Source organism: Anabrus simplex, chromosome 6 (assembly GCF_040414725.1).
Source record: "Anabrus simplex isolate iqAnaSimp1 chromosome 6, ASM4041472v1, whole genome shotgun sequence".
Classification (NCBI taxonomy): Eukaryota; Metazoa; Arthropoda; class Insecta; order Orthoptera; family Tettigoniidae; genus Anabrus; species Anabrus simplex.
In genome coordinates, this window is record NC_090270.1 from 270146999 (window position 1) to 270163423 (window position 16425).

The 16425-nt window shown below is 39.3% G+C and overlaps 1 protein-coding gene across 1 annotated transcript in view; it reads left to right on the plus strand.

Annotated features, from left to right (window-relative positions):
* The window catches only part of LOC136876442 (ATP-dependent RNA helicase DDX24), a 154778-nt gene that overhangs the window by 19098 nt on the left and 119255 nt on the right, over window positions 1–16425 (plus strand). The window contains exons 2-3 of the mRNA XM_067150418.2: window positions 8076–8399; window positions 16070–16205. Of these exons, the coding sequence (XP_067006519.2) occupies window positions 8076–8399; window positions 16070–16205 (460 nt within the window). The remainder of the gene's footprint in view (window positions 1–8075; window positions 8400–16069; window positions 16206–16425) is intronic.

The following is a 16425-nucleotide window of genomic DNA, read 5'->3' on the forward strand; positions in this document are numbered from 1 at the left end:
AGAACTGGTATTGTGGTAGAGATGATGTGAGTTTGAAAGCACTTGTAGACAGTGTTTTTCTGTAGATGGTGATTATGGCAACAATGATGTTTTGGAAAATGAATTTGAGTTTGAGGGTAGTGATAGCAACATTGAAAGTTACTCTAGTGTAAAGAGCATTGAAGAAAGTGCTATGCCAGGTCCTTCCAAACGCACATGGCCGGCGTCACAAAAGAACCATAGTGATTGGAAATTGGAGTAGAAAGGATAATAATCCTGATATATGAACCATGTTATGCATAAAGGAATTGGAAAAATCAAAGAAATATATAGTTATATCTGCAAGGGTAGTGTTTAACCCTTAGCTCTCCTTTTTTTTTTTTTCTTTTTTCTTAACACCTGCCTCTCCAGCTGCATTTAAGAATCCATTTAAGAGCACTTCTTTGTGTAAGAGACAGCACAAACATGTGAACAGCATATTTATAAAAAGCAACTAAAGCAAACACAAAATAAATATAAGTACAATACAATATTCAGGTGCGATGTTCAGCATTTTTAAGCTTGAAATTATCTCAGACAGTTACTTTTTTATCTGTAATTGTGGATTGCGTGGAACTTCTCAAAGCACTTGCCGGGATGTAATCCATTCTTTTTTCTACAAGTATTGCTGAAAAACAGTCTCACTCGTAATTCAGGCTTACTGTTCATTGCCATATTTAGGATTACACCTAAAAATGCTTTGAATTCAGGAAGAGTAACATCTATCCACGACCTTCTAATAGACTGACATCTGAGGGGCGTAACTTTTTAAATGTTTACACTGGCATACCGGTTAGTCTCGCGCATAATTTCCGACAATAACTCGTCAGTCATGAAAAATTGGAAAAAGTCAAGTTCACTCTTAGTTTTAGTCCCTTGCGGTGGCTTATAACATGACGTAGGTACTTGTGAATGGGTTATTTTGAAGTCCAGGTCATTGTCACGGTATTCCGTCCAGCCATCAGTAGAGGTACCAGCACTGCCGTTTAGAATACTTTTCTCATTTTCGGGATCTTCATCACTCAACTCGCCAACACAATCTTGTTCCGCAATATCTTCCTCACTACTTAATTGAAAATCTCTCTCACTATCGCTGAAATCAATGTCTTTCGCCTAAAAGTCTGGCTATTTCCTTCTCATGATGCTCGAACGATGCAGGATATTCTTGTTGTTGGGCATGGCCCGCCGCATGAGTTCTAAGGGTTAAAGGATGATAATACACTTTTTCATTTCTTTTGTTGAAATTTGTTGACAAAAGTAATAGGCCTGTTGCTTGGATTTGAGCAAACATCCCAAAATGGCAAAATATAACATTGAAATAGAATTTAATAAAAAAATCCTGCTAAATATTTTTAGCGCCTTCCTTTTCAGGCATCTAGTATTTTTTTGTTAGAATTTAAAAAACCATGATGCAAATAAAGTAAAAGTAATATTATTGAAAATTAGAAGTGGATGTTATTGCAAGATTTATTGTTTAAAAAACCCGCCATCCCTACCTCAAGATATTTGAGAAACTGAGATATAATACAAATTTGAATATTTCTCATGTTCTGCTATGGGACTTTTTATTATTTACTGAATCTTAGGAAAAGTTCTCAAAGATTGCCAAATAGAGAGAACTCAGCAATAGGCAATAATAGCCACCAATAGACCATCCTAAAGGTATAGTGTGATGCAGCTGAAATTGTCTGCATATCAGAAGTATGCTAATCTTATGTTTCCATATCCTAATTGGTACCTTTTTGTGTGAGGGAGGGAAATTTCTGATCATCTACTCAGTGTTAAACAGCATTTAATGGAGTGAAGATGCCACTAGGGGCAATATCATTGATAGAGGATTGACACAGCTTCCATCAACAATTTCACGTACCATGCAGTGGTGTCGATAATTGGGTTCATACTCTCGCAAGCTGGGATCTGGTAGATCAACTTCTTGCGCCTTCAAATTCTGCATGACTGGTACAGTACTGCAGTTCAAGCCAGAAGTCAGTTTGAAAAGGTACGAGGTGTGAATATCAGTGAGTGCACAGCGAAGAGGAGGTTACGTGATGCTGAACAATACTCCAGAAGACCTGACAGAGTCGCTTACATTTCACGAGAGATCATTGGGATTGGGTTGATGAACTGTGGGAAACAGTTCTCTTCACTGATGAATCTCAGTTCAGCCTCAGATCCCCAGATGGATGAGAAAAGGTGTGAAGGAGACATGGAGAAATGTATTCTTATGCAACTTTTCTTCACAGATAGCTTCCAGTGACAGTTCTGTAATGGTCTGGGCAGGCATCTTCTTGGCTGCCCAAACAGAGCACGTCTTTGTGTAAGGTGGGTCACTTACGGCCCTTCGTTACGTTGAAGAAATCCTGGAAGAAAAATTCATCCTTTTTGCATCATTCATTGGTGAAAATTTGCTGCTAATGTGAGACAATGCGCCGGGCTGAGTGGCTCAGACGGTTAAGGCGCTGGCCTTCTAACCCCAACTTGGCAGGTTCGATCCTGGCTCAGTCCGGTGGTATTTGAAGGTGCTCAAATACGACAGTCCCGTGTCGGTAGATTTACTGGCACGTAAAAGAACTCCTGTGGGACTTAATTCCGGCACCTCGGCGTCTCCGAAGACCTTAAAAAGTAGTTAGTGGGGCGTAAAACAAATAACATTATTATTATTATTATTATTATTATTATTATTATTATTATTATTATTATTATTATTATTATTATTATTGTGAGACAATGCACTCCATCATATGGCAAGATGTGTCCTTCAGTACTTCAATGTGGTAGGGATCCAATTGATGCAGTGGCCTGCTTGCAGTCCAGATCTCAACCCACATGAGCATAAGCATCTGAGGGACATAGTCCAGAGACTATGAAGGAATTGTGGATAGTCCTTCAAGAAGAATGGGAGATCATTCTTCAAGAGGATATTGTGGCACTCGTCACAAGTCTGCCCCAAAGTTTCAAAGCTGTGATTCGTGCCAGAAGAGGCAAACACGTTTCTGAAAGTATGTGCGATGGTGCAGAAATGCAGAGCAATAATAACTGTAACATTCGAGTAAAAGGAAATGAACTCTTCTTAAACAATGTCAACTTTGATACAAACAAGGGTGAATTTAGAAAGTATTTTATCCATGTGACTAATTTGCTGTAAACTCTCATTTCTTCCAGTGAAAATTGCTCAACAGCTACACACACAAGTTGGTCATTGATTTTAATAAATTAAGTCACTTTCTTTCTTTGCAAAATCTGAAGTTTCGAGTTATTTTTGCTTGTTAGTGCTAAAGTAACAATGTAGCGTCCTATAGCAGGGGACTTCCTGCTTGCAACACACTACTCGGAGAGGTAGAACATATGAACGTTACATTAAAATGCCTGTGGAGGAGAGATGTGTTCATTGCCAATGCTAGAATCCCACCATTCTACTCCCGTAAAGAAACGGGAAAAGCGTTGGACATGCATACATGCAATATCATTTGTACTTGGCCTTCCAACTCATTTCCTGCACTTCGCTGTACAGCCTTTTCTGCCCTTGTTTCATCTCTCATCAAATGAGAGCCAAACTGGGTCTTTCATACCATTCATCTTACTTCGTTGTTTCAGAACCAGACCATAACACAAGCAACAAGGATATGAACTAGTATAACTAAAGACTAACAGAACTGGTACTGGTCTGACAAAGGACAAGTCCCACTCAGTAAAATGTTAAAATTGTTTAAATTTAAACGGTCATTGTTCCAGTAATAGAGTTGAAAGTAGTAAAAATAGCAGGAATGAAAAATAAATAAGAAATAGAGCAGTTCTAAAACAATTGGTTTAAACCAACCAACCCTGCTATTAAGTGGCACACAAATTAAAACAAATAAAATTTGCTGTAAAAAATGCCTTTTAACTTCATATTTCAGAGTATTCTGTAACCTAGTACCACACATCTCACAACACCAACAATGCCGAGTGGTTTTATTCTTGGACCATTTTGTTAGCCGATACTGGGATTCCACAAGATATCAGTGAGAGATTTTAATACATCATTTAGAAATAATGCAGTTAGTCATCGATTTTAATAAAGTAAATTTATTTCTTTACAAAATGTTAAGTATTAAGTACTTTTGTGCTCGCTGGTAACAGGGTAGCGCCCTATGATGAGGAATGCAGCGTGTAATACATTACTCAGGGAGATAGAATATATTCTATGTTATCTTATAATGCTTGTAGTGGAGAGATGTGTTCATCGCCATTGCTAGAATCCCACCATTCTGCCCCCAGAAAAAACTTCCTTTTCATAACAATAGGGTAGCTCTAGTTGTTTCTTTATAACCGCCTCTCAAATTTCAGGTTTGTTTGTAACAGATTGTTTAAAAAAACTGTCCTTTCACTTTTGATCCCAACACATTCCTCTTATTCAGTCCAAAAATTCATATTTCTACTTGCTTAATAATAAATGTAGCTGAATTTTGAAGTCCATTTTAAAAAAATACTGAGTTGTTCTCCAGATATTCAGCTTAAAACTAGAGCTCTCATACTTTCTGCACCGATAATAAATATCGCTTGGACTCCATTCATTACAGAAATTAAGCAACTAAACCCCTTCCCCATTGTAAAGTAGTACCTAACTCCTCTTACCCCCATAATATGTTCCAGATGATGCACTAGGAAGTTGATTCTACGCAGTTGTTTTTATGAGGTTTGTGCTTTCCTGTGCACAGTGGACTTCACAGGGTTTTGTACAGTACACTAGAAATCTTCACATTTTTGCTTGTTTGGTTCATCTTGAAAATAACATAGCCTATTCCTTTGTTTCATGACCAATTTTCCTGGAAAATTCCAAGTTATTCTTTTTAGATATTTGTATTTTATCATAGAGGTGTATGCTCCAGTCAAAAATTAGGTGGGGTGTATGAATTCAGCATGGCTGTGTCTTTCGCATAGATTTGTTTGAGATCAAAGAATCAAGCTATTCATTGCATTCATATTTCATCATTTAATGCAATGATTCACGTAACATTTTGTAGAATTCATGAATTGTAACTATTCTCAAGGATCTGAATCTGAAAAAATCTGTAGTCACATTTAATTTAAAACTGAAGGGCTTACAGATGAAAATTCCCCAAAAATTCTTTATTTCCAAAAATTAAAATTTGACTTTCTGAAATCTCTAAAAATGTACCTTTTAATCTTGTGATGGTTCATCCTGTTGAAGAAAATCCCTGCATTCAAGGGGAATAAATAATTGCCCAGTTTTGCATTACTTTTAAGAATATTAGTTTTAGGTTCTTTTTAAATATAAGGATAAAAATTTGAACAGCCATTTGTACTCAGTCGAAGCATAAAAGTCAATATTTTCACACCACACATAATGCTCAATAATAATTTACAGTACGCAAAAAAGGACGAGTGCACTGTATTGTATATTCCTCGTATTTAATGTTTATTTTAATTATCAAAGAATATTTCACACCCCACATTAATACAAACCTTGTTGGTACCCACTACAAACATTATATTTATAGGTTTGATTATTTCGAAGAAAAGTTTATGCTCTATTGGTGGAAAAATATCTAATTCCCTCTTTGGGAACTTAGAATTTCTAAAAGTTTATTATACAATACAATGCACTTTTTTTTTTTGAGCATATGAGCAAATTTCAAGAAAATCCTTCAAATGATTTCTTTCTTTCTGTTTTTTTTTTTTTTTTACAAGTTGCTTTACGTCGCACTACGACACAGATAGGTCTTATGACAACAATGGGCTAGGAGTGGGAAGGAACTGGGCGTGCCCGTAGTTAAGGTTTCTGCCCCAGCTTGGTGTGGAAATGAGAAACAGCGGAAAACCACCTTCAGGGCTGCAGACAGTAGCATTCGAGCGCACTATCTCCTGAATGCAAGTTCACAGCTGCGCACCCCCTAACCGCACACCCAACTTGCTCCATAAAATCCTCATATACTTGCAAAGATATTGGATATATTTTAAAATATGCTTTTGCTTATGTAAGAAACCCTTTAAAATGGTTTTATTTATTTCTATTATGAAAGACCTTTGCTGGCAAGATGTAGTGTTTACAGTGCGCTATGTCTTCTGGTATAGGCTAGAATAACATTGTTACTTTCATTGACCTGTCTCAGTCTTATCCTTGGCTCTGACAATATGAAAGTGGCTGAGGTATGAGTGACGCTAGTAATGCCATTCCTTATGCAGCCAGTCCCTGTTATGAATGGTGTGAAAATGTCGCTGATAGGGTCGGTTGGTGCACGCATTTCAGAAGGCTGGGCAGACTGATATGCAATAACAACTTCTGGCTCAGTGAGGAAAGCAACGGGAAACTAGCTCACTCCTCATTTCCTTAGTACACCTCTTCAGTGACACCTAGGCCATCTATGACAGTTAATGGTGAACGTGTTGAGGATCCAACCAGCCTTCGGGTTGAATATACCCTACATACATATACTATTATGGAGTATTTTACTATTACTTTTTTCCTATGTAATTCAGTGGTAGAGTTTTAGCCTCTGGATCACAAGACCACAGGTTCAAACCTGGCAGTGATAAGCCTAGCCAGTTTTTAGAAGTATGAAGAAAATGTTCAGTCAACACTCCATGTCATATGTCAGCCTGTAAAAGATCTCAGGTGATACATTTGGTGTGTATCCAACAGAATTAATGGAAGCTCAGTCATAGATTGCCCAACAGAAATCTGATTTGCTATGTCATCTTGGAGAGTACAACAGAGCATCAAAATTGAGCCACAGGCAGCCTAGATGGTACTAAGTTAAAATGCCTGCACACAGGAGCTGATCACTTGCTTAATTAATGTGGAATTTTGCTGTTTGTGGACAGAACTGAAAAGCTCAATATATTATTTTTACTCTAAATAGATCTTTCAGGTATTTTTGCATCGGGCGAGTTGGCCGTGCGGTTAGGAGCATGCAGCTGTGAGCTCGTATTTGGGAGATAGTGGGTTCGAACCCCACTGTTGGCAGCCCTGAAGATGGTTTTCCGTGGTTTCCCATTTTCACACCAGGCAAATGCTGGGGCTGTACCTTAATTAAGGCCACGGCCATTTCCTTCCCATCCCTAGGCCTTTCCTGTCCCATCGTCACCATAAGACGTAACTGTGTTGGTAGCAAGGTATTTTTGCATCTGTCTCTTGGTGTAAGAGCAGGCTTTTGCTGATTGTAGCTACCGGGCGAGTTGGCCGTGCGCGTAGAGGCGCGCGGCTGTGGGCTTGCATCCGGGAGATAGTAGGTTCGAATCCCACTATCGGCAGCCCTGAAGATGGTTTTCCGTGGTTTCCCATTTTCACACCAGGCAAATGCTGGGGCTGTACCTTAATTAAGGCCACGGCCGCTTCCTTCCAACTCCTAGGCCTTTCCTATCCCATCGTCGCCATAAGACCTATCTGTGTCGGTGCGACGTAAAGCCCCTAGCTAAAAAAAAAAAAAATGATTGTAGCTACCAATGTACTTTATATTTCACATTTTACTGCCACGATATGCCTTTGCTGGCAGGACCTAATGCTCGTTAGTTTCATTTATCTGTCTCGGACTTTTCCTTGGCTTTGACAATACAAAAGTGACTGAGGTATGAGCGATGCTAGTAATGCCATTCCATATGCAGCCAGTCCCTGCTATGAATGATGTGAATAATGTTGCTCATAGGGTCGGTTGCTGCATGCATTTCAGTGGGCTAGGCAAATTGATATGTAATAGCAACGTCTGGCTTAGCAAGGAAAGCAGTGGGAAACTGTCTCTCTCCTCATTTCCCTAGTATGCCCCTTTTGTGATGCCTAGGCCATCTATGACAGCTAATAGAGGAGCTGTTGAGAATCCAACCAGCCTTCTGGCTGAAGACTGAAAACAGTGCTACTATTGGTTTTTATGGTTTCCTTATAACCGTGTAAGTTTTGATGGTGCTATTTGAGGATCTAACAGGTCTCCATGTTGATGACTGAGGAGACAGACAGACACAGGCACACGAACATCAATGAAAATTATGGTCTTTAAATAGACTTTATTAATTTGTTATGCTTAAATTTTAATGTGTAATTTTTTCACTTTCATTTTTTGCAGAGGAGGAAAAGAAAAGCAGTAGTTGCAGATGGAGAAACACCTTCAAAAGCAAAGCTCCAAAAGATGGAGAAAACAATGCATTCAAAACGAAAGAAGAAGAGAAAGAAGAAAGTTCGCACACAAACTGATAATGAAAGTGAAAAGGAACAACAGCCAGTAGTGGAAGAAGTTGAATCTGAAGTGGAGAATGAAGCTGAGGATGATGTCAAGCCTGATGTTAGCGATTCTCTGCCAGGGATGGAGGCGTGGGATGGACTACATGTTCCATTACCTGTCATGAGAGCGTTGTTCGAACTGGGCTTCACAGAGCCCACGGAAATACAGGTGGGTGACTGATCGTTCACTTCCATTACTTCATTGTTGTTTACTTGCTCCTAGTGCATTTTTGTTGTTGTGTGTGTGTGATGGTACGCATACCGACACTTTTTCATAAACAAAAAAATTAATTTGATATTATTCGGAATATTCCAGTCACATTTCCTGTGAAGTGATGGCTTATGGCTTAAAATCAAGCTTGTTTGTCTTTTTTTGTTACCTGTCTATGCATTTATGAGCATGTGATTGAAGTTTCTGTACACTGCCATTCTAAAATTTACATTCTTGTCCTACTAACAATTTCATATTACCAGTCTGGAGTTAGCCCTCTCCTTCGGATCTTTGAGGCTACTCATTTGCAACTTCCATACATCTTTTTTTTTCTCTTTACAATTCCAGCTCTGTAGAGCCAACATTTGAACAGTAGCAAATACAAAAGTACTACTACCGGGCAAGTTGGCTGTGCGGTTAGGGGCGCACAGCTGTGAGCTTGCATCCGGGAGATAGTGGGTTTGAACCGCACTGTCGGCAGCCCTGAAGATGGTTTTCCATGGTTTCCCATTTTCACACCAGGCCCATTCGTAGGTCTTTCCTATTGCATAGTCACCATAAGACCTATCTGTGTCGGTGCGACGTAAAGCAAATAGAAAAAAAGTACTACTACTCCTATATACCTTTTATGAGAGATGCATGTAACACTGTGGCAAGGAAAAATACAAATTTTTCTAACCAAAATTGGGCAGATTAATTCTGACAGATTAAAATAATTTGGAAATTTTTTAGCAGACTATTTGAACAACCGGAGAGACCTGACTCATAGTTCAAACATAACAAGTTTATTTTTATTTCTAAGGGCATATGCACTTTGGAAAAGTTTAATTTCACTATAATACAAATTATTTACTTCTTGGTTCCCACTTTTGATCTTTTTTATTTTGTTGCTTCATTTTTGCATACTGGTTTGTATTGTATGCTAAAAGTTGAAAAAGTCCGTTCCAAAATACAGTGAAAACTAGTCCAACACACTTGATCCTACATGTAAGTTGTGGAAAGCTCCTTGATCTTCAGTAAAGCGATCGGGTGCAATATAATTCAAATTATTAGACCATTGTACAGGCGTAGGCCTAATTCATTAAGATATCTTCGCCAGCAGAGGTCCATTATCTTCCTGCATTTAACACTCCTCATCTTCAAATCCTTTGATTTCTATTACAAAATAACTACCACCACTGCTTTAGCTATCACTTTCATCGGTATAACCTCCTAAATCAACACATTCGTCCTACAAATATGGTATTTCCTCACCAGTAACACAACCCACTGCGCACCGTGCCGCCATTTCTGTTTACATCGAGCCCAACCTTGCCGTGATATGTACGTCACATATTTCTGAAGGCATTTAAACTACTGTCCAAAGTTCACCAAAAATTGAGATACTAGCAATCTTTTCTAAATACTCCATGCTAAGAGTGCCAGCAGTTAACTCTAAAATTAACCAAGAGATGGCAGACGTATACGCTTATAAAATACAGGTACGACCTAGTACGATATATGACGGAATGCAATTTTTTTTTCCGGTACTACTTAGTATGATATATTAGGAGAGGGTTAAGAAAGAGGTAGTCTTCATCTTGCTCTTTCTTGTCCTTTCACATTTTTAGCTACAGGAATACAATAGAATAGGGGGTTGGTTTCCTCACCGTTCAGCAGACAAACTGTTCTTGTCAGGGACAGTCTAATGGTATCCGATTTGCACCAAGTGCCGTTAACACTAACGTGGCAGCAAACAAGTAGGAAATGCAAACTCGTGTCCTCATACCAAGGTGGTGCAGCTCTTTTATGGCACACCCCCAATGGAGGTGAGCTGCATATACCATTTCAACCCCGTACCAGCCCTCCTACCATTCTTAAATTTTTGGCAGTAGCGGGAATCGAACCCAGGCCGCTGAGGACGGCAGCTAATAACACTAAGCGTTACGGTACGGAATCGGACAGTAGGAAATAGCTGAACATCCTCAGTTAATCCGCGGTTAATGTATGTTTAAATTTAACTGAATTCATTGTGTTTTGTGCTACCCAGGCTTCATAGTTGTTCAGTAAAAACAAGGGGTGCACGTGGTTTGCAAGTGATAGATGTGAAATGAAATTTTTTTTTGTATCGGCGTGCAATAAAAGAAAGCATGACGATGCTTTTGAAGTATCTCCTGAACCTGCAGAAAGTGACTCCGAAGGCGAATGTGAAGAAATAATCGCACGTATCAGTAGTTCCACTGCAATTCAAGAGGGAAGTAATTCTGACCATGATGGGCCCGGCATTATGCAAATGATAAAATGCTAGGTTGTAAGATGTGCCAGGATGTTACAACTTTAGGACTAGAAAACCAGATGGGAGTGAAAATTTCTGCAGAGTGGGCCTGTGGTAAAATCAGCACCTTTGGAGAAGATATTAAAAACAACGTGTTTGAGGAAAAAGATTTACAACCCTAAGGAAGGTGCAGCCCTTCAGAGCAGCTTTGAAAAATTAAACTAGAAACTAAACTCAAAGCTTTGGGGAAAGTGTCTTTGAAAGCTCTTTCCCGTGGAAAAAGAGTTGCTGCAAAGATGTTTCAAATGGCTTATAAAGTGGTAAAAAAGGAACCAATCATTCATCAAATTTGAAGATGAAATAAACCTTCAGGAGTGTAATGTTGTAGATATGGGCCACTTTCTTCATTCCATCAGTGTTTGCATTAATATAATTAACCACTTTGGCAATGAAATGAGGAACACTATCGTCACTCAAATTTCCAGTGGCAAAAACAAAATTTCCTCAAGTATTAACGAATCAACTACTTTTAGTATCAAAAGTGCTTTAATCCTCGTAGTTTATCTTTGCGTGGTATTATCTGAATTGTCTGTTCCAGTGAACCTTTTCCGTGATCTGATTGAACTTAATGATGTAACTACCAAAGGGATTTTCTGTTCATTAATGAGTCATCTGGAAAGCCTTGGAATGCCAGAAGATTACTTGCCCAGAATTGGCAACTGTCGAATATTCAACACTGCTGTAGTGGTACTGTGGAATATTCAACATGTTCGTATTTCTTCTCATAATTTCCTCATTTCTTCAACAGGCGTCATGACAGTCTACTTCTTGTCGTTCTCGAAGTCCACAGCATCCGCGAGTTCAGTTTTATTCATATTTTAAGAATATATTGCAGCCGAACGGCCATTATGGTATACAGAACGTTATGATTTACAATATTCCAGTAATGGTTCTGTTCTCATTGTACATTTGTTGAAATGGTACAGTTCACGTTGCTTATTGCACAACACACATATACACTGTGGAGATGGGTCGTGAAAACCTCGGTGCGCACATAGTTTGTGGTGAAATCCGTGTACTGCTAGTCTGTTCAAGGTGCTTCTTTGCTCCTGTCCAGCTTCGGTCCAACATGGCGTCTGTTGAGTAGAAGTCTGGGTCAACCTCTGCCCTTTTCCTTTGCCTATTTACATCTGTATATACATTGTTATTTGATTGATTACATACATTTTTAGTACAGTGTGTGTCTAAATATGGAATCTTCACATAATTATGGAAAATTAGTAATGAGTATTGCAAAATTTGTTGTATGATGAAAGTGATGGATCTGAATTTGAGGTTATTGAGAATGAACAGACAAATTCAGAGTCATATGTGGAATGTTTATCAGCTAATTCTTCGCATCAATATTGGAAAGTAATGACGAACTTCCCATAAACCAACCTGTCATAACAAGCACAGAAAGATGCTGCAAGAAGCAAAAACAGAGCAGTGTCTTTATGAGAGCCTATTGAAGAGAATAACATCATGTTTTTCTTTCGGGGTTTTGGGCTAATGTGTGATGTTCTTCAAGAACTGAGTGATTTAAGTTTAGAAATGCAGGAAAAGGAATAGTATAAACTTGTACAAAGCTGAAAAGATATGGAGCACAATGAAAGTGTTTGAAGAAAGAATTGCTCATGCTGGCCCATATTACAGTGTACCTCTCCTGAGTGAAAAGAACATGATGTTCAAAGAGATTGAACATAACAACAAAACAAAAAAGAAGCACAGCTGTTCTGTGAATCCTGGCACCTTTTATCAGGGCTTGAAGGAATCCTTAGAAAGAAGACTCCTGAAGGGAACAGAAGCTGATTTGCCTGATAGTATAATCTATCAGCTTTATTGTCTGTATTGATAATTTAAGCACACAAGTATGAAGGATGAGTTTTCCACCTAATCAATACTTTATTTTACAAAATGTTTAGAATTATTTACATAATGTAAATAAAGTTTTAGACCCTCATTACTGTTCAGAAAAGACAAGTCACCTTTGGAGAAGCAACCATTAGAAAGCTGACACAAAAACTTTGAGTAAATGAAAGAGAGGCTATCTTAGTTTTCATGATTATCTTGAAGAACATAGAGATGGTCACTCCCCCTTCTCTTTAACTGTGCACTGGAAAAAATAAGAGGGTGCAAAGGAGTTAGCTAAGCAGGGGTTTCCATGTGATATCTTTCTGGGACATAACCACAGTGGACTCCATATGGATTGCCTGGCATTCAACGACCTGGCACTTCTATCAAATTCAATAGAAACTTCAATAAAACAACTCGGTGTTCTCAGACAATAAGCATCAAAGGTCATGTCACTCGAGAAAATGCGATACATCACGAACATCAGTGAATCTCCTTATGCTCTTCATCTGGAGCTGGGTGGATCATGGAAACCAGCAGGTTTAAGTACCTGGGAAAATGGCTAGAACCCAGTCTCTCCAAAGGAGTAGCATTGTCAACTTGTTACCAAGCAAGAGCGGGCATACCAACTGACCAAGAACACCTACTACGAGGGCTATGCCGAAAGTTTTTAGCAGAGTGTGAGAAAAAATTTTTAGTTGCGAAACAACAATTACAACTTTTAAAAATACTCTCCATTAGCACGTATACATTTTTTCATTCTCTGAAACCACTTAGAAAACGTTTCAGTCCAAGCTTCTTTCGGGATGTCACTTTGTGCTCTCGTACGCTGTAATGGCTTCTTCATCTGACGAAAATCGCTGTCCATTTTTTTTTTTTTCCTTGGTCTTAGTGAACAGAAAGAAGTCACTTGGAGCCAGGTCAGGTGAATAGGGGGGATGAGGTTACACTCGCACTTTTTGCCTTTCCAAAAAGTCCATTGTTCTGGCGGCCTTGTGTGCAGATGCATTGTCGTGATGCAGCAGACGGTGCCCACTCTTGGACTTTGGGTGCTGTGACCTCCAAGTGGCAAGGACTTTGGGAAGACGGTCATTCACATACCATTCAGCATTGACAGTATGACGTGGCCAAGGTCACAGAGGTGAGATGCCTCATTTTCGTAAAAGAAGTTGCCACCATTTTCTTTCCGGAGCTCCGACTTCGTTGAACTTTTGTGGGTGGTTTCTCCCCTGGAAAACACTACACAGAAGACTGTCTCTTCGTTTCAGGGTCATAATGGTAGACCCATGTTTCATCACCTGTGACGATATTGTAGGTGTCTTCGGACTGCCCTCCATGGAATTTTTCTAGCATGAAATGACACCCGTCCGCTCTCTCCTCCTTTTGGCTTTCTGTCGGGGAATGTGGCACCCAAAACGGGTACATCTCTTGGTAAGGCCTAAATAATCGTGAACGATGGTCTGCGCTGCTCTTGACCCAATATTTAAGGTCCCTTCAATGTCACAAAATGTAAGATGTGGATCTGCTTTGATCATTTCCCTAGCAGCATCAATGTTTTCTTGAGTCACAGCTGTTGCTGGGCGACCGGGACAAGGTTCATCTTCAATTGACTGCCGACCCCTTGAAAACTCGCGAAACCAATTGCCAACTGTGGCTCTATAAGGGGCAGCCTCACCAAAAACGCGCAGCAAAGAAGAATGGCATTCTTCGGCACTTAATTTCTCTTTGTAATCATAAAAAAATCATTGCTCGAAAATCGCGGCGCGACAGATCCATCTTGCACCATGTCGAACTCAGCACTGCCTGTTGCTTTCTTCCCTCGCTGTGGAGTAACTACCACTAGGAGGGGTTGCGCGCGCATGTTCCAAGGTTGAAGAACATTGCTCTTTCAAATGAAAATAATCCCATTGTCCTCAGAATTACGGTTTACACGCTGCTAAAAACTTTCGGCATAACCTTCGTATAAAAAGTATCTCTCCCGTAACATTAAAATGAAGCACTACCTCTCTCAAACATATTGAGCACCATCGCTATATCTTCCAGTGAATGCAAAAGAGAATTTGGCAGATGAACCTGATACTGACACCATCCAGATCATTTTTATTAATACAAACTACTTCTGCAGTCATGTTTATAAAAATTGTTGGACCTCCTCTCACCAGTTTCAAACCAGGCAGATATGCTGATCTGTGCCTGCTACTGGGACGGCGGATCCTTAACCTTATCCAGCAGACTTTAAACGACATTTGGTTATGAGTGAAGTTCAGAGGAACGTACTCAAAAATTTTTAGTATCAAGACAGGGGTAAGAAAAGGAGATGTGGTGCTATCGACGCCTGCCCAGAATATCATGGATTGATAGGATACGTAATACTGAAGTATACCAACGCCTGAACAAAGAGCTAGAAGTCATACACAGCATAAAAAAGAAGAAACTTGGTACCTTTGGCCATATCATTATAAATGATAAATGTAGACTCCTTCAGCTTATCTTACAAGGTAAAATAGAAGGAAGGAGTAGTAGGGGAAGGAGGAGAATATCTTGGCTACAGACTGTACGAGAATGGTATGGGCTCAGTACCCCCATTATTTTCCAAGTTGCTGAGAACAAGAACCAGATCGCCCTGATGACAGCTGACATCCAAAGAGGATATGGTACAGGAAGAAAAAGGCCCATGCTCTTACGACTCAATGCTTCTCACAGTGGCCATTTTGATTTCAGCTAATTGGAAACTTTCTCTCACATTGTCCACATGTTTCTGTGATTTATTCTCATTTTTAACATTCATTGAGAAGTACTGTTAGTATGAATACGTTGGAACTGGTAAGCCGAGCGATTTGGCCATGCAATTATGGGCACTCATCTGTGAGCTGGCATTCGGGAGATAGTAGGTTTGAACCCCACTGTCGGCATCCCTGAAGATATTTTTCCATGGTTTCCCATTTTCACACCAGGCAAATGCTGGGGTTGTACCTTAATTAAGGCCAAGGCTGCTTCATTCCCACTCCTATCACTTTCCTATTCCATCGTTGCCGTAAGACCTATCCGTGTCGGTATGACGTAAAGGCAATTGTCCAAAAAAAAAAAAAAAAATCTGAACCAGAAAACTTTGATGATGAGTTAATTATTAAAATAGTGTAAAATTTCATCAATGGAATCAAATATTTAATAGTATTTGTACAAGTTCATCTAGTTTATGTACTAGTTAAAATAAATACTACTGGAGATCATCTTCTATGGGAAGTATGTTTTATTAATTCCATCCACCTAAGAAGTGACAATTTTCCACTAAGCCCCTCATTTCTATTGTATGAGTGACTGGCTTACAGTGCCCTGTTCGTAAACCTTTCCCTCATTTGCCTGTATTTTAATAGTGTAGTGAAATCTTGTTGCAGCAGTCTTCAAGGGTGAGGTGGACAAGTTCTTGTAGCTGCTCTTCATCATATCCAATATCGTTCATACCATTCTCTCTTTATTATAGCAACTAACTCTGCCCCCCGCCATTTTGGGCCGCCGGGATATTCTTGGAGCAGCAGAGACTGGTAGTGGGAAGACTTTGGCTTTCGGAATACCTATTCTCCATAGTATCCTTGCACAGAAGAGCAAGGAGGAATTGGGTAGGTAAAATCCTTCACTGAATTGAATGAAACGCCATTTTAACAGATGTCTACCTCCAAATCTTTATCAAAGGAAATCATACAAAGGGTTATTCTTAAAACACTTAATTGGGTAGTGGAGACAGTTGAAGTTTAAGGCAATTATATGAATAAGCCTATGTTGTACGGTAGTTCTAACCTGATATGCCTTTAATTGTGGCATACCCCTACTTTACATCTT